At 43.7% G+C, this 25,129-nt stretch overlaps 13 protein-coding genes and 1 non-coding gene across 14 annotated transcripts; 6 read left to right on the forward strand and 8 right to left on the reverse strand.

Moving 5' to 3' along the window:
- The first annotated feature begins 72 nt into the window (after positions 1–72).
- Positions 73–1,628, forward strand: STE24 (zinc metalloprotease). Its single transcript, XM_020208224.1, has 2 exons — positions 73–183; positions 226–1,628. The coding sequence occupies exons 1-2, from the start codon at positions 166–168 to the stop codon at positions 1,558–1,560; spliced, it is 1,353 nt and encodes a 450-aa protein (XP_020062838.1). The 5' UTR covers positions 73–165; the 3' UTR covers positions 1,561–1,628.
- Positions 1,629–1,696: 68 nt separating this feature from the next.
- Positions 1,697–2,416, reverse strand: EXM2 (Exm2p; the record flags this gene model as incomplete). Its single annotated transcript, XM_020206221.1, has 1 exon — positions 1,697–2,416. The coding sequence occupies one exon, from the start codon at positions 2,414–2,416 to the stop codon at positions 1,697–1,699; it is 720 nt and encodes a 239-aa protein (XP_020062839.1).
- Positions 2,417–3,722: 1,306 nt separating this feature from the next.
- On the forward strand, positions 3,723–5,108 carry CANTADRAFT_7218 (uncharacterized protein; the record flags this gene model as incomplete). Its single annotated transcript, XM_020211080.1, has 1 exon — positions 3,723–5,108. The coding sequence occupies one exon, from the start codon at positions 3,723–3,725 to the stop codon at positions 5,106–5,108; it is 1,386 nt and encodes a 461-aa protein (XP_020062840.1).
- A 248-nt stretch (positions 5,109–5,356) lies between these two features.
- PHR3 (1,3-beta-glucanosyltransferase) lies at positions 5,357–6,822 on the reverse strand (the record flags this gene model as incomplete). Its single annotated transcript, XM_020210301.1, has 4 exons — positions 5,357–5,918; positions 5,962–6,506; positions 6,549–6,674; positions 6,718–6,822. 4 exons carry the CDS (start codon positions 6,820–6,822, stop codon positions 5,357–5,359), a joined length of 1,338 nt encoding a protein of 445 aa, XP_020062841.1.
- Positions 6,823–7,149: 327 nt separating this feature from the next.
- On the reverse strand, positions 7,150–7,783 carry CANTADRAFT_279717 (uncharacterized protein). Its single transcript, XM_020208222.1, has one exon. It carries the CDS (start codon positions 7,723–7,725, stop codon positions 7,318–7,320), a length of 408 nt encoding a protein of 135 aa, XP_020062842.1. The 5' UTR covers positions 7,726–7,783; the 3' UTR covers positions 7,150–7,317.
- A 40-nt stretch (positions 7,784–7,823) lies between these two features.
- Positions 7,824–10,656, forward strand: CANTADRAFT_26803 (putative zinc metalloprotease). Its single transcript, XM_020207887.1, has one exon. It carries the CDS (start codon positions 8,000–8,002, stop codon positions 10,529–10,531), a length of 2,532 nt encoding a protein of 843 aa, XP_020062843.1. The 5' UTR covers positions 7,824–7,999; the 3' UTR covers positions 10,532–10,656.
- Positions 10,657–11,121: 465 nt separating this feature from the next.
- On the forward strand, positions 11,122–11,210 carry CANTADRAFT_t182. Its single transcript has one exon. It is a non-coding gene; the product is annotated as a tRNA-Tyr (tRNA).
- A 58-nt stretch (positions 11,211–11,268) lies between these two features.
- On the reverse strand, positions 11,269–12,000 carry CANTADRAFT_22846 (gamma-glutamylcyclotransferase; the record flags this gene model as incomplete). The annotated part of the gene is made up of 1 exon (XM_020206878.1): positions 11,269–12,000. The coding sequence occupies one exon, from the start codon at positions 11,998–12,000 to the stop codon at positions 11,269–11,271; it is 732 nt and encodes a 243-aa protein (XP_020062844.1).
- Positions 12,001–12,378: 378 nt separating this feature from the next.
- Positions 12,379–13,401, reverse strand: CANTADRAFT_7222 (uncharacterized protein; the record flags this gene model as incomplete). The annotated part of the gene is made up of 1 exon (XM_020211081.1): positions 12,379–13,401. The coding sequence occupies one exon, from the start codon at positions 13,399–13,401 to the stop codon at positions 12,379–12,381; it is 1,023 nt and encodes a 340-aa protein (XP_020062845.1).
- Positions 13,402–13,637: 236 nt separating this feature from the next.
- CNH1 (Cnh1p) lies at positions 13,638–17,027 on the reverse strand. Its single transcript, XM_020208226.1, has 3 exons — positions 16,858–17,027; positions 15,074–16,589; positions 13,638–15,028 (listed from the first exon to the last, which is right to left on the reverse strand). The coding sequence occupies exons 1-3, from the start codon at positions 16,876–16,878 to the stop codon at positions 13,773–13,775; spliced, it is 2,793 nt and encodes a 930-aa protein (XP_020062846.1). The 5' UTR covers positions 16,879–17,027; the 3' UTR covers positions 13,638–13,772.
- Positions 17,028–17,219: 192 nt separating this feature from the next.
- Positions 17,220–18,650, forward strand: CANTADRAFT_55046 (uncharacterized protein; the record flags this gene model as incomplete). Its single annotated transcript, XM_020210399.1, has 1 exon — positions 17,220–18,650. One exon carries the CDS (start codon positions 17,220–17,222, stop codon positions 18,648–18,650), a length of 1,431 nt encoding a protein of 476 aa, XP_020062847.1.
- Positions 18,651–18,787: 137 nt separating this feature from the next.
- Positions 18,788–20,171, reverse strand: CANTADRAFT_280145 (H(+)-transporting V0 sector ATPase subunit d). The gene has a single exon (XM_020208225.1). The coding sequence runs from the start codon at positions 19,967–19,969 to the stop codon at positions 18,926–18,928; it is 1,044 nt and encodes a 347-aa protein (XP_020062848.1). The 5' UTR covers positions 19,970–20,171; the 3' UTR covers positions 18,788–18,925.
- Positions 20,172–20,373: 202 nt separating this feature from the next.
- Positions 20,374–21,690, forward strand: CANTADRAFT_54613 (Golgi transport complex subunit; the record flags this gene model as incomplete). The annotated part of the gene is made up of 1 exon (XM_020210344.1): positions 20,374–21,690. The coding sequence occupies one exon, from the start codon at positions 20,374–20,376 to the stop codon at positions 21,688–21,690; it is 1,317 nt and encodes a 438-aa protein (XP_020062849.1).
- Positions 21,691–21,812: 122 nt separating this feature from the next.
- On the reverse strand, positions 21,813–24,368 carry CANTADRAFT_54768 (translocase; the record flags this gene model as incomplete). Its single annotated transcript, XM_020210363.1, has 2 exons — positions 21,813–22,735; positions 23,033–24,368. The coding sequence occupies 2 exons, from the start codon at positions 24,366–24,368 to the stop codon at positions 21,813–21,815; spliced, it is 2,259 nt and encodes a 752-aa protein (XP_020062850.1).
- Between the last annotated feature and the right edge of the window lie 761 nt (positions 24,369–25,129).

Here is a 25,129-nt window from a genome sequence, read left to right on the forward strand (position 1 = left end):
AGAAGTTTGTATCCATGTAGTGAATTGTAGCCTCAGTCTTACAGTTAAACCCCATTCTTGAAGGAAGGGGGCTGTTTTGTCACACTACCTTGTGTCACGCGCGCAAATGGCACGTCCAGACAGTATATATGCTTCTGGAAATTAGCGTTTGTTCACCACCCGAAAATGTTTTCCTTAGCTGAAGTATGTCCCCATCACCAGTTGTCTAGCCAATACTAACCCCAGACCTTTTCATTCCTCGACAATCCCAATATCAATTGGAAGAATGTCATCTTGGGCTTCACCATCGGCCAAGCGGTGTTCGAGAACTACCTTGCCTACCGCCAGTACCAAGTGTTGAAGAGAAAGACTCCTCCTGTGTCGTTGAAGGCCGAAGTCACCCAGGAGACCTTCGACAAGTCCCAGGACTACTCCCGTGCCAAGGCCAGATTCGGGTTCGTTACTGACATCTACAATGTTTTGCAATTGGTTGCCACCGTCAAGTATGACGTGTTGCCCAAGCTCTGGACCGTGGCAGGCTCGTTGGTCCAAAAGGCCAGCCCCATCCTCCCATCGTTCTTAGGCGGTATCATCACTCAATCCTTGTTTTTCGTTGGTGTCCAAGAAGTTATTTCCGTTGTGTTGTCCTTGCCCGTGTCCTACTACTCCAACTTCGTGTTGGAAGAGAAATACGGCTTCAACAAGTTGACGCTTGGTTTGTGGATCAGCGACAAGCTCAAGAGCTTTGCATTGAGTGTCGTGCTTGGCTACCCCATCCTTGGACTTGCCTTAAGAATCTTTGACTTCACCGGCGACTCGTTCATTGCCTACATCATGATCCTTGTTCTTGCCGTCCAGTTGACTTTCATGACTATCTACCCGCTTTTTATCCAGCCTTTGTTCAACAAGTTCACTCCTTTGCAAGAAGGTGAATTGAAGACTGCCATCGAAAACTTCGCTGCTAAAGAAAAGTTCCCATTGTCCAAGTTGTACGTGATTGATGGTTCCAAGAGATCATCACACTCTAATGCCTACTTCACTGGATTGCCTTGGAGTAAGCAGATCGTCTTATATGACACTTTGATCGACCACTCCACCACAGAAGAGACTGTTGCCGTCATTGCCCACGAAATTGGCCACTGGAAGTTGTCCCACTTGGCCAAGATGTTGGTGTTTGCTCAAGCACAAATCTTCACCTCCTTTTCATTGTTTTCTGCCTTTATCCGTAACAGATCCCTTTACAACTCATTCGGTTTCACTACTGTCCAACCCACCTACATCGGATTCCTTTTGTTCGGCCATATTTCCACCCCTATCAACCTTGGTATCCAGTTCCTTTTCAATTTGTTATCCAGAAAGCACGAATACGAAGCTGATGAATATGCCAAGTCGCGTGGTTTTGCTGAACCATTGGCCAAGGGTTTGATCAAGTTGTTGAGTGAGAACTTATCTTCGATGGACGCTGACGGGTTATACTCTGCTTACCACCACTCGCACCCAATTCTTCCTGAAAGATTAAATGCCATTGGATACATTTCCAAGGAGAAGATTGCTGATATCAAACCTTTCAAGAATGATTAAATATATTATTAAATACGATAAGTTTTCAATCGATTGATTATTTTAGATACTTGTAATCCACCATGAAGATGGAACAAAGGTGGACTCAATCTATAAAAACAGCCCACTGAGATGCAAATTTTAATATTGCTATATTCTATATATGTGATTTCTTGTACTTCGAGTTCAACTCATCGTAGGCCTGCCTCATTTGCACGTATCCCAAGTGTATCTTTCCGATTAAGTGATCAGCCAATCTTCTATCACTGTCTAATCTCGATAAGTAGGCCCCACAGGCCTCGCAAACCTGTAGCTTCTGCTGTGACACCTGTCCGACGTTCTCGGCAATATTTCGGGCCGTTTCAGCCAATGTTTCTCTCTTTTCACACAACTCTTTCAATCGCACTGTTTCAAGAGTGGCTTTTAATGTTTGATGTTCGTGGATGAGGTAGTTGATTTCTTGGGTCATGAGTCCGATGTTGGTATCGAGATCGTCGAGCTCTTTTGTCACGGCTGCTATCTTTTCCTTTTCTTCTGGGGTTCTTTCCAACCGCTTTTGGGCGAACTCGATGGTACGGTCCAACTCGTTGATGTACTTTTTGAGGTTGAGATAGTGGGCATATTCAATGTCTGGGAACTGTTCACCCTTCTTGGTTCTGTATTCGTATTCCATCTTGTGTTTCTCCAAGTGCAATAGCGGGCATTTGCCTAGATCCTGCTTGGTTCCAGCTAGCAAGTCGTGGGGGCAAGGGCCCACCAAAAAGCTTCGACACACTCTGTGGTTGGTCATCTCGACCTCCCTGCGGCGTTGGGCCGGGGAAATGAGGGCCTCTTTGCCCATGAGCTGCTCCAAGAGCTTCCGCTGCTCCTCTGCCATTGTGGTATGGTGTGGTGGATGTAGCGTAGAGAGCGAAGATGTCGCAGAAGGCTATCGCATCACGTGATGTCGTGGGTGTAAGGTGAAGGAGGGAACAGCCAATGATTCAGGTGGCCACAGTGGTCACGGGAGCGAAGTAATGAGCGTATTATGTTCTGAGTGGTGGTCTACACTGAATGGAAGAAATTATATGAAAACTGGCGATTTTCCAAACTTCCACTATTAAACTGGACTAGAAGATGCCAGATTGCCACCTGTTACTGTAGTGCTAAATGATGTTCCAGACTCGATACTAGAGCGAGAATATCTGAGTCCCTTTCTTACCATAGCATTATTGGTTCAGATAACATTCAACTCTAATAAAGTAATTGAACCCCATTGATGAAACTTTTTATCCGATACACATGAAGCACGAAGTGTAGCACCTAGCAACCGTTTGGCCTCGAGATGCTCCTAAATTTCATCTCTTTCGGCCAGATCCGTCCATCCTATGCAAGGGCGAGCCTTCTTCCCATTCATCCGCAATTCCGCTGTGCTTCTCGAACGCTATTCCCCCAGGCTATACTCCCCCAGGCTATACTGGGCCTCCACTGGTGGTGCCTGCTGATATTTCCAGATGCACACAGCCATGACATCATCACTCTGCCATCGTGCCGTATAGATCTCTGCCCAACCCGCCTGCGCACAGCGCATCGTTATCTTTGCCTGTTTCAGTAATGTCCGCCCGGGTTTTCAGGCGGCCGCTCGACAGCCACATCCACGCCCCAAGGCTAATTTTCCCATATTCTTCCAACACCATCGTCTGTGCTCTGACTCTACCCCGTGGGGCCTATTAAGTTCTACTTCTCTGTTCTTACACTCCATTCCCGAAGTTTGCTTGCCCAGACGATTCTTTCTGCTTATCCACCAGACCCCGTCACCCCGCCTTCGCAGCTCATCCCGCCGCACGGCAGACCCCATTTTTACGACATTGTTCCAGCCCAAGTCATCATCCCATCGCTGCCAGATCAAGCTCTGGCCCCCTCATAGTCCCTCACAGAGTCCCCCACAGAGCTCCAGCCGTCTCACCGCTGCTCCCGTCTCGTTCTTGCCTGCTGAGCCGTCGTTTCCGAGACGTTTAACCACCAATACTTTAAGTACGGGTTACTAAGAAGTGTGGTTCTCTTTCTAAATCATCCCAGAGTCCCTTTTCAAGCTCATCAGATCCTTCTTCCAGCAGTACAGCACACAGTTGCGACGACTGTGGTCTCCTAGCAGCTTCTCCCGGTTTCTGGCATATTTATCTGCTCCATCTACATCATAAACCATGGCTCGTTACCAGCTCATAGGCCGCAAGAAGGTGCCGAAAACCAAGCCTTCGCCCGTACTGTACCACATGCAGCACATCTGCGGACTTCCCCACGAGATTCTCCTTCAAATCTTCGATTCTCTCGACGAACGAGACCTCCTCAACTTATCGCTCACTTGTCTGCGGTTCAGAAGCATCATCAACAAAACCTACCTCTACCGTCACGTATCGTTAACCGAGGCGTCGTTCTCCAAGTTCTCCCTTTCCCATGTGCGTACCAGCTCCAAGAGTGCGTTGTCGAAGAAGTTCAAGAGCACAAGCCCCCTGTCCAACATCAACTACATCCAAGAGTTGACCCTTATCAACCCACCCATCCGTGACTCCGCAGACCGCACGATCTCGATTGCAGGCTCCTACGGAGTCAACAGCAACCTCAAAAGCGGAAGCCAATCCAACTACCAGAACTACGTGAGTTCCCTTCGGAACCTCCTTGAAGATGCATACGGACTCAAACGAGTGTCGATATTCGAAATATCCCCTCACTTTGAATTCTTCAAGGATGTGGTGCCTGTCCCCGCCCAGAAGAGCTTCTGGAAAAAGGCTGCTCCGTCCAGGTCCTTGGACTTCGTCGAGCTCAAACCTCAATCGGGGTGGTCCATCATATTCAAATGGTCCCATATTGCCATATTTTTCTCATATCACGAACACTTGAAAGAACTCTGCTTGCACAATTTTATTATAGATGACCTCAAGTTGGCCAATGCTCCAGTTCCTTCTGTGTCCATCGAAAAGCTCACGATTGATTCGTGTTCTTATGCTGATTCTTTCAGGAAAGTTAACCAGTCCAAAAAGCCTTGCCTACTTCTTGCTGATGTCCATTCCCTACAGTTACTCAATATAGTCCACGGGACCGATCTTTCCATGATAGACTACGTTAAACAAAACGGTAAACTACAGGAACTCACGTTGGATATCAATTCTCCTTTATTCTACCAGCAGCTGGAAGGCAACTTTCAGTTTCATTTTGACAAGTTCAATCCGTTTTTCCAATTACTTTGTGCTGGCACAGGAGGATATTCTTCTATAAAGCATTTGCAATTGGTCAATTTTGATCTTTTCCAGTACGCGTCACTAAAGGATATCAGTGATATCGACTCTTGGGTTGAACCTCCCACTGATACATTTGAGTGTTTCATGTCCTACATAGGGAGAATTGACAGGTTGATAATAACCCTCAACCAATGGCCGGGTGAAGTTTTGAAGTTTAGCAAAAATGTAACTGAGCTAACGACACAGGAGTGGGACCATATTTTGGAACCGTTGGTGACATCTAATGAATCCTGTGTGCTCACAATCAAGGACTATAGCATGAGAACCCTTTTCAGTCGCAAACCTGAGTTCTAGCACCCTTTTCAGAAACAACACAACATATTGCTTATAAGCACAACTGCCATTAAGAAATTGAAAGACTTGGATGGTGAAGCTAATAGTTAGTAGCTTGATTTAAAGAAGAATCTTGAAGTGAGAATCCACATAATTTTCAGAATCAATTGAAGCTGAAAATGAGCTGACACTCGAGATGATATACCTGACTTCAATACTTCTTTTTCCTCCAGAAAATCAGTGTTCCGAAATTCAGGTGCATCAATTTCTTACGTACCGTTTGCATGATTTGAAATTCGACTGGGCTTCTTTATTTCGGATCCGGACATGATGTTGATCAATTCGTTGACCTTTCGGGGCAATGGATAATCAGGGCCACCCGATCTCGAGACCTTATATGATGAAGTCAATTGATCCGGATCGAGATTGACAAATTTTCCTCTCTCCACCTTTACGCCCAGGTTAATCAAAAGATTTGCAGCCGTACTAGGAAGAGGTTTGGAGGTATCTAGGTTCTCATAATTCGCTTCACATTCTGGTAGTGAATAATTAAAAGTCCTTGATTTTGCCAGTATTTCATCGGTGTGTTCTAGGGTTGAGCTGGTAGTATACTGGTAATCTAGGGTTAGGATGTCAAATTGGGTTTTCAATTGAATGAAGTCTTCCAACAAGTTTACATCGCCATTTTCCATTATTTCTACTAAACCATAGTTGTTTGGCTCTTGAGTGAACTCGTACACCAATCCCCCAGCAAAGGTATCGGCCATGTCAGTGGAGTAGAGAGAGCGAACTTCCTCAAAGAGACGAGGTGATACTTCGTTGCAACCATATCTTGATGTTAGTAACTTCAGTAGTGTGAAATGTATAAACTTACTCCGAAAAGAAAACTGGTCTAGGGTAGTGGGAATAATCGGCAACAAGAAGATTGTATCCGCTGGTGTAGAAAGTTTGCTCGCCACACCATTGGTAAGAGTTTACCCCGTAAAAATCAACTGCATCAAGAGAAGAATCCTGAACGCAAGCTAAGTAATCAGCCAAGGGCATCCTGTAGCGTAGATCATCGGCTGCTGAATATCCAACTGGGATCACGCGGGGTGAGTTCTTCTCAATGTATCGTTTGATATCTCGAATCACCGCCTTCACGTACGTAGGACTATGGGTGGCTGAGCTGTTATCATTGATTATCTCGTTCCCAGCAAAAAAACCCAATGTGTTGTTGTAGTATGAAAACTGCTCCACCACTTTAAATACGTGTTCCAAGTAGTCCGTGGTATATGTAGTCCATGGCTCGTACCGATTGAGGTGCTGGCCAGGCAAAGGCGAGTTTACGTCCAAGACGAGGTAGATACCTGCAGTTGCTAGTAGCGACATGCACACATCGTGGTTCAAGTCGGGGTTGATGGAGTAGATCCGGATGGTCTGCTGTTAGTGGGCATTTTCGCATAAGATCGAAGTACTTACATTGATGCCTAGCTCCTGGAACAAAATCACGTCTCTGGCACAAGTCTTGGGGTCTGATAGAGGATCATTGCTGAGTGAAACGGCTGAAGAACCGCCCGGTTGGTAGTCGACGCCTTTTACGTAGAACTAGCGGTTAGTATGGGAAAACGTGCATCACTTATATACATACCGGTTCTTCGGTGACCGTATCAACGAAGTAGTGGCCATGGACTTTAATGGGATGCACAAAAGCCCAGCACATGCGCAAGGCAAATAGACAGATGATCCACTTCATCAATGGCCCTGTTGGTGAGTCTTTACAGTTGCAATTGGCGATTGTTAAATTGCAGCCGACCAGGTCGCAAATATCAACCTGCACAAGGCAGCGGTTGCGAATAGGCAATAATAGCAGGGGATGGTTGGTCTTACTATAGCCCAAACTGCCTCGATCCATAGCAAGGCAAGACGATACAATCTGAAGAGACTAATAGCCGTTATTTTCTAATATGGATTCGGAAACTATACTAAATGCCGCCACAAGAGGGAATATTCCTTCTCTATTGTAGAAATATCTGCACTATTAAATGCTGTAGTACTTATAGACAGGGGACCACACTTCCTCTTGGGAGAGTATTCCACGACAATGTGGGCTCTCAAGGTGCTCTTGGGAAAGCAGCACGAGTAAAAAAATTGAAATGTTGAAAGCACTAGACCCGAATTTTCTTGTGGGTGATGATTAGTACCTGATATCGCGGAACCTCTCGTGGTGCTAAGGCAGCAATAACTACATCTATTCTACAACCAAAGCCATACCCTTCCACCTTTCCTGCCCGCCAGATTGTAACTCTTTGCGAGTGCCCTCTGTGGCACCTCTTGTATTGTACGGCATCAACTTCCGAGACAAAAAATCACTACCTATCAGGCCTCTCACTAAGTCTTGGCTAGAGTTCGTAGACCGCGTTGTGCCTAAAGGATTTTGTAGAGTGCTTAAGCAATGAGAGTTCAGCACATGAGTGGTCTGGTTTCTTGTGCCTCTACGGCTACCACCAGCCCCGTCTGGTCTTGCGTACAATCCCCTATTTATCACTGAGCCTCTTGTCGCGGTAATCTCGCGGTCCACAATGCCAAGTCTGGACAGCACCAACCTGCAAATTGCCAGCAACCAGACTGGCGAAGTGGAAAGTTCAAGGAATGGCATGGATCTTGAGATTCAACACAGTATCTGCTTCGCATGCACTGGTGTGGCTAGAATGCCCTCCATCGCGACTACATTCACCTGCAATCCCTGTACATTTCCACAATAAAACCGCGCCTCTTATCACACTACCGAACTCGCACTGTTGCGTGTCTTTACAGCTTGTCCCTAGCATTACAGATTTGTTACACATTAGTCTACTTGGCCTCTCGTACAGTTTGGTTTCTTTACTCGACCCTCTCTACCCACCACCACACAAGGCAATAATCCCGCCAGTATGGTACATGGTCATGCCTACGAGCAGTTGGATTCAAGCGATCCAGCCATCCCAGCACATCCTCCCAACTACGCGGATCTAGAGGCAAATACCCAACAGGCACAACCCACTCACGCCACCCCTAATCCCCAGCATGACGACGACGATGATGATCGGTTTGATATCAATCACAATCCAAACCACGTTCACTTTGAACAGTTCGAAATAGGCGACGACGATGACGAGCAACCCCGGGACGGATTCCTTAAACGAGCCTCATTACTAACCAAGAAGTTTGCCACCAAACTCAACAATAACATCATATATCCCATCAACCAAATGGTGGATCCCATGTATGAGGCATATAAACATTTCCATATGCTTTATGAACAGTCCATCTTAAAAATCGGCAATCCCCTTGTCGTGAAGAGATTGTTCTATGTGTTTTTCATAACCATTATCGTTTTCTTCATAACGCGGTATGATACCAATGATGGTGTAAATGGCTCTAGTGGTGGCACTTTCAGCTCGGGCAAGTTTTACGATCTCGACAAGTTGGCGGTCTCCATCAAAGAATATATCGACCCTAAACTCATGCAAGAGAACTTGGAATACTTCTCACTAATGCCCCACATAACAGGTTCCAAAGGTGACCTCACTTTGGCAAGATTCATACAACAGTATATGGATAATAATGGGGTCAAAATTATAGATTTTAATGAGTTGCAAAGCAACCTAAACTACCCATCCAACAACAACAAAGACACATATCTTAAATTATCCGATGGATCATTCAGTGCCACATTATTCGAGTCCAATAACCAAGATATGGAATTTCTTTCGTTCAATCCAAATGCGTTGAACACAAAGAATGAAATTGAACAGTATTATGTTTACGGCAACTTCGGATCCCCCGAAGATTTTCAAAAGTTGAAAGAAAACAACATCGAACTCGAAGACTGCATTTTGCTCATCAAATATGGTGGGAATACCATTCCAGAAGCTAATAAATTGCAACTTGCTCAGTCGTTTGGGGTTAAAGCCATAGTGTTCATTTCGCCAGATTATAATGTGGGAGGAAATGTTATAGATGATGCTATTCAAAGGAGCAATGTCGGATTAACTAGAAGTAGTCCTGGTGATGTATTAACTCCTGGCTGGTCCTCGGATGATGGGTATGTAAACAGACTTCCTTGGTACAAGTCTTCTACAACTCCCAAATTACCTTCATTGCCAATTTCAAGTAAAGATGGAAATCACTTAATTTGGACATTAAAGGATGGTGTTAAGTTTGAAGATGGACATTACTCAGGAAGCGGAAAATCAGAGGCAAAGATCAAGATGAAGATTACCAACATACAAAGACCCACTCATCAATTATGGAATGTCGTTGGTTCGATCAAGGGAAGAGAGCAAGCAGAGAAAGGTATCGTCATAGGAGCTGCTCGTGACTCTGGATGTTATGGTACAATAGGTTCGAATACAGGTACTGTCGTCTTGTTAGAAATGATCAAGATCTTTACCTCGTTACAACGTCAATACCAATGGTCACCTTCCAGATCTATCTATTTTGTCTCCTTTGATGCTACAGAATACAATTTGGCTGGCCTGGCTGAATGGATTGAAAATAGAAGAGAACTGTTGAAGAGGGAGGGATATGCTTACATTGACTTGAGTGATGCTATCTCAGGAGATGATCTCAGTGTAAAATCGCATCCATTCTTGAATGAGGTTATAAAGAATTGTCTTAGAAAGGTTAAGATCAATGATGACTCAAGTTTGTATGACTTGTACAAGAAGTCTAACAAGAACAGTGATGAAATCTCCAACAACATGATAGAAATGAAGAATTACCTTCCATTTATTAATTTAGTCAATATGCCATCAATGGAGATTAAATTCACAGGCAAGAAATATCCAAGAAACTCTTGTTATGATAATTTCAATAATTTTGAAAAATCCAAGGTTGACCCATCTATGGAGAAGCATTCCCAACTTGTTGAGTTTTTATCGTTACTCACTCTACACTTGGCCGATGACCCAATCATTCCTTACAATTTCGAAGATCTCACCAAAAAATTGACCATGTTCACTGCAGACTTGGAACGTCACAGTATCGATATCAAGAACTCTTTGAACTCGGATAAACCAGCAATTGATGTTGGACAATTGAGGAAGTCGATAGAAGAATTTGGGCGGATAACGTCGCCATTCAAGGAATGGGTAAATGGGTGGAAGGATTATATAACAGAATCCGCTGAGATCGAACCTTCCATCTTTGCCATGAACAGATGGAAATGGCATGACAACATGTTACAATTCAACCAAGCCTTCCTCGCTCATAATATGCAGCAACAAAGACCAGGATTTATGAACTTATTGATGGGTACACCCTTTTCTGCGCCTGAAAATTCTGATGACCGTTATGAGTGGAACTCTTTTCCTTCAATCAGAGACAATTTAATCAATGGAGACTTTCAAAAAGCACAACAAGAAATTTTGGAATTGTCGGCCATTATTATTCGCGCTGGAAATGACTTCGTGGAATTTTGATTATCATCCTGAGGATTTTCGGGTTTTATCTGTAGGGAAAGCAGATAAGCAGTATAGTTTGCATGGTGAATTGTCCATGGATATAGATAATTCATATAGTAAGTAATATTAAACCAAATCGGTTGTATCACCTTGTAGGAATAGCTGTTATATGTGGGAGTATGGTCGAAAATGGGTATACTTGAAATGTTGCTTATTTTGAACTGTTTTTCTCAGATTTTGTGTGTGAACCATTCATCCATTTTGCGAAATCTTTGAAATCTTGCAAAAGAGACTAAAATTAATCTAATTGTGAAATTGAAAGATTCAGAGCTATCCAAACAGTAATTCATATTCTACCTTTTATCATGGAATGATTTAGAGAGACTGGTGTGATAAATACGCGCAGGAGTTGGAATAATCGAAAATTCGATCTGTTCATAATAAACGTAATGCTGCAATATTGCACTAAATTCAAGCCTGATTGATCCATAATAGGTCTAGTCTTGCGTATACTACTTAATATCAAGAAATTTGCGGTTTTAGAGCGATCTTTTGGTGCTCTTACCACATATATTAAATCTGTAAAAATCCCGAGAAAACATAAATATCTCTCGGTGGCCAAGCTGGCTAAGGCGCGAGACTGTAATGTTAACTCAAAGTAATCTTGAGATCGGGTGTTCGACTCACCCCCGGGAGACTTTTTTTGAATTTTCCGTACTACATGTACAGGATCTATTGACGTATATTAAGAATCGTTAGCTATTCTCTTTGACAATCTTAACCAAATCCTCGAGGTAGTAGTCTCTGGAGTACTTGTCGAGTTGCTGTACTGCCGTATGTAAGCCAAACAAGTAATCTTGGTTTTTTCCGCTTGGACCTTCGGAGTGTCTTATTGTTTTGGCAGTTTGCTCTATTGATTCCGGGCCTACGAAAGACACATTATCAATGGTGCCAATATAGATCATAGACTCAATGAAGAAGTCTCCGGTGGTGGGATCTCGTGGCACCTCTGTCAATGCAGGGTGCTCCACCTCGTGAGAATTGGTGATGTGGAAAGGAATTTGGTGCGAGGTGTACCCATCTTGTTCTCTAACGTCTAAGTAGTTTTTGATGTAGTCCACATCTTGTGGCTCAATGTAGTACGCAACACCCCAGACCTTCAAATCATCATTGGTCAACTCGTTGATCTTGCACTGGACATCTTTGATAGGTCCGTTATCTGAGGAGAAATCGGTTTCTGGATGAGTACCATTCAACTCGTACATGTGCAAAGTGTTGTGGAAAACATCATTGTTCTTTAAGTCCTCCAACGAGATTAGGGTCACAACTCGGCCAGGGGCTTCAGGCGTGCCTCTGTGATCCGAAGAGCTTTGCCAGAACCTTCTTATGAAACCTTTCAAGTAACCGTTCACCTTGAAGGCATACCTGGGAGGCGGCTTAAAGATCAAGGAGCCATAGCCTATCACCCACATTCCTTCATTGGTCATGTTTATCGTGGTTTTAGTAGATGAAAGTCAGGGAATTGAGTTTTTAGAGCATGGTTCTTTCGTGGGTGCTGATTTAGGTGCTTGTGTATATGCACTACTCGAGAGCCCCATGACGTCTTTCTAACCATGAGCCACGATCGCCACAAATCGTTCTACAAACACTCACAACCATTGTCTTCTCATAGAAGATATGTATGAATACATATATAAATATTGTAAATTATATGCCTGTTGAATAACCCGAGGAGTATTCTCTGCCCGGAACAAATTGATCTTGGTTCTATTATCGACCTGTTGGAGTTGAAATTTACTGCTTTTGATACTATGGTTGAAGTGATTCGCTCTTAGTAGTTAAGCCTCTGGCCAGAAGCCTGTCGACTACAAGTAGCTGATCTGGAAGGCCATCTTGATAGTTTCTCTCACCCTTTCCTTGAAGTTTATCTTCCTGAAGTTCACAAACTTGCTGGTGGCGACCAATGCTAGTATGACCAATGCTACCACGATGCCATTGTCCTTAAGGTAGTTTTTGGATATTCCATAGACATACATCAATTTCTTGCGGATTTCCTCAAACTGGCTGGTGGTCTTTGCAGGTAAGTTGCGAGGCTCGGAACTCTCCCCCGAGTACTGTTTCTGGATTTCTTTGATGGACTTATAATTCAAATTCTGACTTTTTTCCAATTCTTTCTGTTTCTGCAACTCCTTTTGTTTCAACTCCTTCTCTAACTTTTGCTTCTCCTTCATTCGTTTCTTCTCTGCATCTTGCTTGGTCTTCTTGGATTGTTTGATTTCTTTCAATTTAGCAAGGTTGGACTCCAAATCGGTCGAATAAAGCTGGTCCTCCCTGATAATAATCTCAGATTCGTCAAAGTTGTCATACGTTGGTAATATTTCAAACACATAAAGATCAATGAGCTTCTTCAAGTACTTGTCATCTTGAGGGCCTTGGTTGATCGACGAGTATAACCGACCCAACTTCTTAATGAACCAGCTACTATCAGCCCCCAAGATCAATTCCTTGTTGCTAATTATCAGCAAGTAATGGTTATACAAAATTTCTAGGGGAATCAAGTACTCAAACTGATACAAGTTGATCAATCTTTTGAGGACCTCTTCTTCTTTGATTGCATTGATGGTATGTGCCTTTCTGTCGTCACTAAGGCCAGGCTGAGTCAATGACACGCCTGTCTCAATGATATACAAGCTTATTATCTTGATGAAGAGCTTTTCAGTAATAAATCCATTCTTGAAGTCGCTAAACCCTTGCTGGTAAAGTTGGGATGTTAATCCGTACGATTTCTCGAAGTTTTTGTTGACAAAAAGCTTGAGAGCTAAGTTGTAGTTGCTCTCAATCAGCTTGTGTGACTTGAGGGTCGACGAGAGTGTCAATGAATCTTCCATGATGATGATGGTAGGATGAAAGTGATCAGTCGGTGAAATTTGTGGGGTCGCGATTATCACACCCTCGGTTCGGGGTATTACGTAAGCGTCATTCAGCTCCATGCGAATAGTCGAATATACGGCATGGATGGTTTATCCGTTAAAGTGTAGATTACAATACTACATAGAAACCAGCAGTTTGGTGACTCTCTTGAGGATTGGATTTTCAAGGTGGATATGTTGTTAACCAAGTTCAACGATGACGAACCAATACTACAATTATTCTGATTATCACGTACATTACCTATGTGCTAGCACATTAATGACACTTGTTACAAGATTCCTCCGTACAACACATTAAGTTGACAACAAAATAAATACAATACTCTTCTTCACTCTTCCTCGTCTCTGGCATCACGCTTCGAGTGTCCCAATGCAGCCAACCTTCTTCTCTTCTCCACCTCAGTTTCGTGCATATGCTCATCATCGTCATCGTCCTCATCATCATCGTCATCGGAGTTTTCAGAGTTCTCCGAGAGTTCCTCATCTTCTTCCTCCAGGAACTCCGACACAGTGGTAGGTACTCTATGGAGCTTGGCTGTGACGTTTGCATCGGGCTTTTTCAATTGGTTGTTGTTCAAGATCTGAGTGAGCTTGTTTTCAACCCTGCTAGTAATCTTTGGATCGTCAAGAGGTGAAGTTGGACTCTTTGAATCGTGCTCAACTACCAAAATGTTAGCATTGTTGTTTTCCGGTGAGCTCGAAACGTTGATGCTTGGAATATTGCTTGAGCCAGGGGAGGTTTGGGTATCCATGGGTATAACTGGTCCCTTTTGTTTGATTCCGACAAAAGACAATGCTTTTCCGACAATACTTGAAGACCTAGATCTTGCCTTTTGTGGATCAACATGGGGATTGACTCTATATCTTCTAATAATTTCACCGTCTTCATTTTCAATCACAATCAAATTGTCAACTTGATGGGCATAGACCTTACGATGACTAGGATCACTCTTTCTATAATATGCTCTCTTTGAACGGCTGTTGGTCTTTTCCAATTTTTGATAGATACTAGCCTCCTCACGTTCAGACGAGTGTGATGTTCCAGCTGAAATTGATGAGTATTGGGATAACTTTCTTCTCAACGAGTTTGCCGAATGAATACTTTGGACATCATTTCTATCGTCGAGCATCTTGGAACCTTCTTCTCTAAATTGTTTCATTGGAAGTGATTCTACAATCTCACCATGTTGATCCTCGATAATAATCTGTTCTCCTTCTTGGAAGGCAGTGGTTGGAATAGATTCCTTTTGTTGTTTCCGATCTGCCAAGGAAGTTCCGGTTGGACTAAGATCATCGAAGTTCTCGACCGGAGTATTAAACTCTTCAATTGGATTATTGAAATTCACAGGTTCCTCAGTGTTATTTGTAGGAATGACGATTTCCAATTTCTCATTTTGAGAAGAAGAGTCGTCATAGCTCTCTTTGGTTGGGGTATCATTTGAATGGGACGAAGCTGGGACGGCAGATGGGGTTCTACCCAACTGCAAAAACTCTGCTTGAGGTCTATGTCTCTCTGTAGTCGGCTCCTCTTCATAATCACTACCGGCATGGCCTCTGGATAACGTGTGCTTGAGGGCAGCAGCACCTCCGGTTCTTCTCTTCTTCTTTTTGTGCTTTCTTCTCTTTGCACCTCCGGCAGGTCTAACTTTAATTCCACTAGTTTCAATTGTATTGGATTTATTCAACTTTTGTGATTCATCAATAGACTGAGCATGTGTGTCAACTCTTTGTAAGGAGAATGAAGTGGAAACTTTGTCCAACTTTTGCAATCTGGACATCCAGTTTGGACCTTGATCTTGGGTGTTTGTAGCAGTAAAAGACATGGTGATTGCCATTCTATTAAGACGCTTACCCAAAGTAAGAACTGCAACCGAAGAACCATGCACAATAATTGAAGTTATAACCAAGAAGGATACCATTGGCCAAAGAGCCGAATAAAGTAAATAGTGAGGGTGATCTTCACCAGGTAACTGGTTGAGGGGGGTGGTTTCCTCGTGATAAAACTCAGACAAATGGCCACGAGCTAAAAGAACACCGAAGATTGCACCAACACCAATGGGACCGAAGTGACCACAGAAAATAGCCTCTCTCCAAGTCTTGACATCAGGAGTTACCGGTTTTAGCGCCAAGACCGCTGGTAATCTTCTTAAGAAGACAACAACTATGGCCAAGACGATAAGTCTCCAAACGTTCAAACCGATCGCAGATTCGTTGAACATGGGCCAAGGCACGATGGCTCCAAAGTAGACAAAGAAAGCCAAGTTAAGAAGCAAATCAATAACTGTGGACACATGCGATTCCTCGGTTTTCTTTGCAAAAGCACCGTTCCAACCAAAGGCAGTTCCGGCAGCAAATGAAGTCAACAAGTCATCGACACCCAACATGGAGCCGAGACCAGCGGAATTGAAAGCGATGAAGATGAAAATGGCCAAGAAGGATTCACGATCAATCAAGTTCTTCTTTTCGGCAAAGGTGACGGCCTTTCTGGAGACATAACCTATGACCACCCCCAAGAAACACCCAAAAACACACTCCCACAAGACGGTGTTTAAAAACCAATCCTTGAACACCTCGTGGGCGTTGCCAGGATGCAACACCAAATTGAGGGAAAGGAAGATGAACGGCACGGCCATCCCGTCGTTACTACCTGATTCGGCAGACAATAAGTTTCTCAAGTGACCAGGGACTCTTTCGGCGAACTTACCCTTACCCACGACGGCTGCAGCCAACACAGGATCGGTGGCAGTGACACAGGCACTGACTAAAAGGGCGTCGGCGTAGTTGAAATGGGGAATAAGGCACCAGATGAACAAGCCAACCACCAACCAGCCCATGGTCATCACGGGGAGCAAGAAGATGAACACCGACACCCAGTGCTTCTTCATGTACTTACGGGGCAATTCCACGGCCACCGCCACGATCTGGATGCACAACACAATCCGGGATATTTCCAACGTGATGTACTCGGCATCACCCCACGATAGGGGGTCGAACCAGTTGAGACAGTGGGGCCCTAGAATCAACCCGGCGATGGTGGCCACCGTCGCCTCTCCGATATACAACCGTTCCTTGACAAAGAGGGATAGAAGCGAGAAGAAGGTGCTAAAGATTCCCACACACGCGTAGGCTATGTGGGCCTTCTCCAACTGGAGGTTAGTATTTTTGTTTGGGGTTTAGGATATGAAAAGTCCAGTAAGAATCTCTTCTAGCATCAGTGCCAGAAAGACTTCTCAGCAGTTTGTCCACCGAGGAGTGAAAGGAACACCTCTACTCAGACTCTGGCCAGGGGCGTCTCTGTAGTAGCCGCCAGGTTGGAGTAAGGGTGCTCCACGGAAGACCTTCACGGAGGAGTGGCAGTCGCACGGAGGACCGGACGTCCGCCACGTTGGACCCACCACCACGTTCCAGACATACCAGTAGCTGTTCCCACACCATTATGTATTCTCGACAGTGTTGCTAGCACTCATAAAAGAGAGTAGATACGATGGAGTGTCAGCCAGAAAGTTGTTGCGAAGCCCGGCCTGTATACAGGCCAGGGAAGATCTACACCCAGAGCGCCACGCTATTGGTCAGCACCGAGCACGGGGGCGGCTGCCAGCGGCAGGAAGCCACGGGCGATAGCGGGCGATTGGCACCGAGGTGCTGTGCACCCGTGCCCATGATCAGCCGAAACGTCTTGGCACTGTTGGCGAGTCCGCCAGGTGCGGCGCCGCGACACCGTGCTGCGATAACAAATGTCAGCGAAATGTCGCGCTGCTCCACCGCTACTCCATGGGATGACTGGCCTCTTCGTGGACTCCCAGATCTCCAGCCAGGGCTCCGAGGGAGACAATGACACCCACCGGGGCACCTACCTGGCGTCGTTCTCCGCGTGCACCACCCAGGTGGCCCATCTAGCCGACGTGTTCTCGGCCATCACCACCTTGAACCCGCAGGCGTTGATGATCATCAAGCCGTCGGGAATCGTGGTCTACTCCGAGTACAACCATGTCAGCAACGTCCAGCTCAACGTCGACCCGTCACTCTTCTCGCTGTTCAGTTTTCTTGTACGTGACGCCAACGACGTGGTGATTCTGTCGCAAGAAGACCTCGACGTGCCCACCGAGCTCCGCTTGGGGGTCGACGTGTCGTTGATCAGCGACGCCTTCGCGTCGGTGGCTGCCTCCTCCCCGTCCACCAAGCTGAAGAACCCCAACAACCCCGCCAACAACCACTCAGACCCGGTCACCTGCTACTTCACCTACAATGGCGAAGGACATCCGCTAGTGATCGAGTTCGAAGACAACTTGATGAGCGAGAAAATCGAGTTTCTCACCTTCTACACCGACTTTGCATACCCCTACGACTCGTTAGGAGACTCCGAGCACGAGGAACTCGTCATCAACCACAACCAGATCCAATCGGAATTGATCTTGAAAAGTGACGTGTTTTCCAACCTTTTGGCCGATTTGCACCAGATCAACACGGTAGAGCTCTACATCTACCTCTCCAACGAAGCCAGAGGACTCGGAAAGTCCAAGAACTCCAAGATTAGGTTCACAGACTCCCAGTTGAATTTCATATCCAGGGGCCCCATTGGACACCTGAAGTTGATTTACCCCAGTGAAAGAACCATTCTCGAGAAACTCGTGCTATACGGTAAGGACCCGACAAAGAAGTATAATATGGTGCCCGTCAATACCTCACTAATTTCGTGCTATAATTTTGCCAACTTTATCAAAATCTTCCGGGCTGTTAAGCTCTCCTCAAAATGCAAAATCTTAAAAGACTTGAATGGAGTGTTGTCCATTCAGTTGTTATGCAAAAACAACATCTTGCCCACGTATGCCGGCACTTTGATCACATTCCACCACCTCGAAGTGTCAAGCTATTTGGATGAAGACTTCCAGAAAGACCAGGTGGAAACGGCAAGAAACTTTAACAGTATTTTTGATGATGAAAATTATGAATATGCCACTGACGCGAATGCCAAAGAAATAGCCATTGAAGAATACCAAGAATTGGACATGGAGGCAGAAAAAACCCGTTTGACTTACGCTTCCTTCATGAACCAACCTAATAGCAATTCTAATGGGGGGAAAATGGCCGACAATAATCGTGGCCAAGAAGGGTTACAGAAAAAGCGAAAAAGGGAAGACAAACTGGATGACAACGGAAAAGGGATTCACACTGTGGGCGGTGCAGTTGAGGTACCGTTGTTTCTATAAAAGGCAAGCCAAGGTGACGATGTTGATCGTGTAATTTCCAGGAAAAGGCTCACAAAGTGGAAAGGTCCTACACTGAGTCGTAATGCTTAATTTAAAGGTTATATAAGAGAAATAAACAAAGGATGGAACAAAGGGTCAGATACCAGAGTAGAAGTAGATGATTGTGGCATAAAATAATGAAAACAAGTAGCAGATGAAAGAAGCTGGCAATTATGTTCTATCATGATTTGAATTGCTCCATTAATTTATATTATCTTGAGCACTTGACCACAAGATTAAACACAAATGTATGATTCAATCCTGTTCTTTTGGTTTTGAGCAATACATTCCGCAATCCAGGTGACGTTTCTGATTTCTTGTTCCTTTGATCTTAACCAGGCCCAGACAGTCGATAATGTGAACTGTTGAGTGAAGGCATTCTTACAGTACTTCATTTCCAACAAGTAGAACCAGTCTTCTAAGTTCTTGCCGCTATCACCATTTTCACTGAAGATTTCCGAGTATTCTTCCACGGTACCAACGATTGCCCTCAATTGCTCAATCTCTTCTATTTGGGACAATTCATGATGGTAGGTTGGGTACAACTTCCCGTAACTTGGGAACAAGCTTAATTTGTCTTCAGAAGAAAAGTCAGGGTTGCCCAAGGTGTTGAGGGTAATATTTATCACTCTCTTGTCGGCTTCAAAGTTCAACAATCTCAACATGATTTCACGGTCTGGTCCACCGAACTCTTCGGATACAAACTGGATGAAAGCTTCCAAGTAGTTCTTGTACAACTTGTTTCTAATGATTTCGATGTTTAAGTCATCCAAGTCGTCTGGGGTCAAGCAATTCTTGAAGAAGGCCGCCAAAGGGGTGTCGATCAACACGGTGTTGTACAAGCTTTCGATATCGGTGGCAATGGACAAAGTGGGCAAGGTATCGAACATGCCCAATGGGTGGCACTTGGCCAAGATTTCATTTCTGTCTCTTTCGTGCAAGGTACCGGTGATCATCAACGAGACGTTATCAATCATGTAGCCGTAGCTTATGTAGTCCAAGAACTTGGTGAGGGTGCCGGAGGAGTGGGCCTTCAAGTATTGGAATTGCTGGTAGAGCTTCTTGGACAAGTTCTGCTGGATGACGCTGGTGGAGAGAGGTCCCGAGTACGATGCCAAAAAGTTGCCGTAATCGGTGGAAGACAACTGGAGCTTCAAGTCGTCAAGCGTTTCACATTGGGTCAAGTTGACGTACTGGGGGGAGCGCAAGAGGCCACTCTTGTAGCCTCTGACCACACCTTCAAGGTATCCGTTGTTGACGTTGAAGAATAAGCCTTCCATATTGATTGGTGTATGATGAGCGGAGGAGGGTAGTTGGCGTTGATATTTGGTGAACTGGGCACGAGGTCGTGCGCGCACACAATGGTAAAGGTAGTTAGCGGTTAGGCCAGGCTGGTTAGGGTCTGGACGACGACGAGTCCGCGGATTGACCAGCCGAAGGAAGGAGACCCACCACAGTGGTCAGTTTCTCCCAAGCCTGCAGTTCTGCCATCTTAACCAGCCACCATTGCTCTCCCTACGAGACTTCCAGCACTATCTAGTTGTCGCAGCCAGTCCGCGCGCCAGATCGTATTTACAGCGTATTCACCATACAGTGTCTGATTCACCACCATCCAAAGCTGGTTCATTAGTTTGCTCATTATCCACCGATTGGCTCCGATTGCCCCAATTTGGATTCAAGCACCATGTCAGATATCTTGCTTGACACGTTGGTGTCGTCACTAGACAGCGATAGCCAGAAGTACTTGGAGAACGACAGCCAGGTGCGCCAGCAGAGCGAGGCATTTCTCCTGGAGCTCTTGATCAACGACGACTTGCTCTCCACCGACATCTACACAACCACCACCACCACCAACACCACCAGCAAGGAACACAAACCAACGTTGATCGAGGTGATTGCCGAGCTCGAACTGAGACAGCGCCAGATCAACGTGGAATTGGCGTCGTTCACAAACGAAAACAAGGACTTGATCATCGAAATCAGCAGCGACTTGAACACCGTGGACTCTACCATCAAGAACGACTACGACCACGAGCTTTCCGCCATGCTCAATGTGTTGGAGGGCGGGCTGCCCTCCAAGTTCCAGGTGTCTATCAACGAAAAATTGACCAATTCCATCAAATCCTCCAATACCATCTTGTCCAACATCGACTCGGTGCTTGATTTCTTGGAGCTTCCTGCCTTGTGCAAATTGTGCATCTTGCAGGGCAACTACCTGGAATCCATCGAAATCTCCATATTAGTGCAGGCGTTGATAATAAGGTTCCCCAAGCTTGTGATATTCCAGAAAATCCATGAACAAGTGGTGGCCGAATTACGACTCATGGTCAAGGGTTTGATCAAGTTGCTCAACACAAACTTGAGACAAAACAGCATATTGAAGATTTTCCAGATCTTAAACAAACTTCAAGGTGACCCCTCCATTGGATTTTATGGCTCGAGCGATGAAAATGGCCAGAAAACGAGCTCCACTAAGGATAAGTCCAACAATGACAAATTCTTGAAGATCATATACTTGCATGCAAGGTTCAAGTTCATAGTAAATGAGTTGTCTAACTTGAAACCTTTAATTAAATTCAACAAGTTGACATACTTAAAGAGATTTATCGAGATTTATCGTGAATTCTTATTCAATTCATTGTCGATTTATTTTGCCATATTCAACCCCACTAGTTCAAATACTCATCTGGAGAGTCCAGAAGATAAGTTATTAGTCAATCAGTTCATCAGAAACTTAGCCAATATCTTATCGGAAGAAGTGAAACGTTACTTACCTGATATTTTGAGTCCCAACGATGCCGATGATGAAGACGAATTTGATGTTCAATCAAGAAAAGATGGTTTAATTTTACAGATTACCTATCTCTGTAAGTCTCTTTCAAAATATAATGTTGATTTCGAAGCTATAATGGTCTCTAAACTAGGATTTGGAGTCGATTCTTTGATCACTGAAGAAGATTGGTTGAGAAATTTAGCAAAGGTCAAGAAATTCAGACAGTAATGATATAGTAATACAAGCTAACTTGGGATTAAATGAATAGTAATACAATTGTGACGTTATTAAAAAACCGAACCAGTCGATAAATACTCCATATTGAAGTAAGTAGTGGTTTTACACTTTCCTTAAGTCAGCAAGCTATTCAAACCAAACAAGAATCCTAATTCTTGTTGACCTAATCTCGACACAGATTTCATGCCCTTTTCATCAAGAGCAGATTGGACCAATTCCTTCTTCCTTTCTTGTAATTCCATAATTCTGCTTTCCACTGTACCGGAGATTAAAATTCTGTGAACAAACACCTCTCTTTCTTGTCCAATTCTGTATGCTCTGTCCATTGCTTGTTCCTCGACAAATGGATTCCAAAATGGATCCATAATTATAACATGAGAAGCACAAGTCAAAGTTAAACCAGTATTTCCGGCTTTCAAAGATAAGAGTAACACCTTCACATTCTCCTGGTAAAACCTTTTTATGGTTGTGTTTTTCGCATCGAGACTCATTGAGCCATCATACCTCAAAAAGTCAATTCCTTTCTCATCAAATGCAAACTTTATAACATCAAATAGGACAGTGAACTGCGAGAAAATAATAATTTTCTCATCAGGCAGTTTAGTAAATATATCTTGTATCAATTCCATAGCTTTTCCAATTTTAGCTGAGATATTAAATCCTTTTTCTTCAGCAATAAGTTCCTCAATTAGAATGTTATTTCTTGGAATACCTGAAGGAGCATAATACTTCTTACAAAAATCTCCGATAGCTCCATATCCATAACCTTCATTGTGTACCTTTCTGAAGATCTCATAATCGATCAAGTCACCTTGGTGCACATTATTTTGACATTCCACACATTTGGCAAATCGGCCATTTTCATCGTCTGTTGAATGATTCTCAAAAAAAATGTCAATGCAAGAATGGCAAATCATATGTCCACATCTTGGCAAAATTGTAATTGATTCCGAGGGAGTCAAAACATTATAGCATATAGGGCAAGTTAGCATATCTTCATCATTTTGTAATGTGATTTCTGCTTCGTTCTCCTGGCCTTTGCTATTGAGAAGACTATCTAATAAATTGTTGGAATTTTGAACAATCTGCTGGTTATTAGTGGTCGCTTCTTGCTTAAATGAGTCGGAATGAGAGATATCCTCAATAATTTCGATTTCATCATCGATTGCTTCTATCTTTAAATTATGACTGATATTATTTGCCTCTGTCACTACTGCTTCGTTCTCTTCTAGCATTGGATGATTGCTATTTTCTTCCGAGCTCTCAAGTCCCTCAATCTGAAGCTGTTGCGGAGATTCGGTTTCTGAAACATTATTTGAAATCTCTTCTATACTCTTGTTTGACAGTTCGTCCAATGCTTTGATTCTTTCCACAATCTCTGCATCCAAAGATACAACCTGCGCATACATTTTTCTCCAATCTTTTGGGTTATTCAAGTCATCTTCTGACTTCTTACTCTGAGCTGATTTAATTTCACCAATTTCAACCAAGAACCAATGACAGCATGCCTGTCTCAACCTCAACAATAATGTCAAAATACCCGTTGCAGAATGCCTAGTTTTTGAGTTCAACAACTTCTTCGCCTTCTTTTGAATACCACTTTCCAATGCAGTATAATACTCCTTTTCAGTTTGATTCATATCAACATAATCAGATATCACATGTTTTTCGGGCAAGGATAAAATTGGTTTACCATCGATCAAAGAATCTTTAACCCTTCTTAGAAGAATTGCCTTTAGTAAAGCTCTTAACTTTTTGATACTTTTGCCTTTCTCAAAGTCATCATAATTTTCTGAGTTCGACCTAAGAGGTACTGAGATATCCAGCCTAAACTTGAACTCATTATCGTATGGTCTTATCTTCAAAAATCGTAAGATAGGATATAATTCGTCAACATTGTTTTGAATGGGTGTACCCGAGAGACACAATCTAAACTCCCCTTTCAAGTATGTCACTGATTTGGAAGCCAATGATGACTTGTTCTTAATATTTTGAGCCTCATCAAGGATGATTCTATGGAATGTCGATTCTTTACAAAAGAAAGGCGACTTATAACTTTTGCCTCCATCCTCAAATCTCGGCATGAATGTCGCAATTGAATCCTTCTTTTCAGATTTGAAGGATGCAATGGCTTCCTTAAAGTGCCGTTTCCATTCAGACGATAACGTTCCATACGAAGTCAAAAGAACATCAAAGGACTCTATATCTTTGAATTTGGCTAACGACTTCTTTACCCCTCCATGATAAATTGCTATTTTCAAAGCGCAGTTTGACTTGAGCTTTGATTCAATTTCGGCAGCCCATTGTCTTAACAAAGAAACTGGGGCTATAATCAAAGTTGTTTTATAGTCCAGATCTTTAGGCTTATTAGACAATATCAATGCTATAGCTTGAATAGTCTTCCCCAACCCCATATCATCAGCTAGAATTCCTCCTTTAGATTTCAGATCTTCCATACGCTTGAGCCAAGTTAATCCCAATCTTTGATGCTTCATCAAATTAATGGATAACTCAGCTGGTGTTTGCTCAACACCCTCCTCAAGTTCTTCGTCTGGCCTGATATTATCCAACAAGTCTTGGAGATCTGTCTGATCCGGATCAGGTTGTCCACCCGAATACACATTCGAAGCATATCCTGTTGGCTGGTATGGAATCTGTTGATGTATCATCCCAGGATTTTGTAATGCTCTTTCATTTTGACTGAGTTGTGATCTAACTGCTGCCAACTCTAAATCTAATTTCCGAGCACTGATTCTATTACTGTTGAGGATATGTTGTCTATGGTCTATTTCTCTCCTCAACTTTTGGTACTCAATCTCTTTGGCAAACAATGATTTCTGAAACTGGGCCATTAACTGTTGCGGGATATCGTGGGCTATCCGCAGCTTCAAATGATGGATAGCGTTGGTGACTTTATTCATGAGGGTACTGAAACCTGAAATCTCTTGTTCCACGGCATGGCTGTTTGAAACCACGTTGTTCAAACTATTTCTGTACAGCTCATAACGCTGCAACAATTGGTTCTGATTTATTAATGTGGCAGAGTAGTTTGGATTCATTACATGCGGCACAGGCGCAGGTTGATTGAACATGGACCTAGGTTCGTCAAAAGACGTAGGCTTGAAGTTAACTTTCGCGGACGCCACCTTTTCATCGATAATCATGAGGTCATCATCAGAGTCGGCATCTATCGGTTCAGGTTGGTTTTCTTTATCTTGATCAACAGGTTTGGTGGGAATAGGAGAACTGATCTTTTCTCCAGCTGAGTAATAGCGTTCGTCCTCTTCTTCGTCGGATATGTTGATGACTTCTATTTGATGAGAATCTCGGTCACCATTAGTGGTATGCAGCTGTAGTTCTTGTTCTGAGTTGAAACCTCTTAGCAATGAAAGTCCTTGCATTAGGCGAGACTCACTAGTCAAACGTTCAT

Source organism: Suhomyces tanzawaensis, assembly GCF_001661415.1.
Source record: "Suhomyces tanzawaensis NRRL Y-17324 unplaced genomic scaffold CANTAscaffold_6, whole genome shotgun sequence".
In the NCBI taxonomy this organism is placed as follows: Eukaryota; Fungi; Ascomycota; class Pichiomycetes; order Serinales; family Debaryomycetaceae; genus Suhomyces; species Suhomyces tanzawaensis.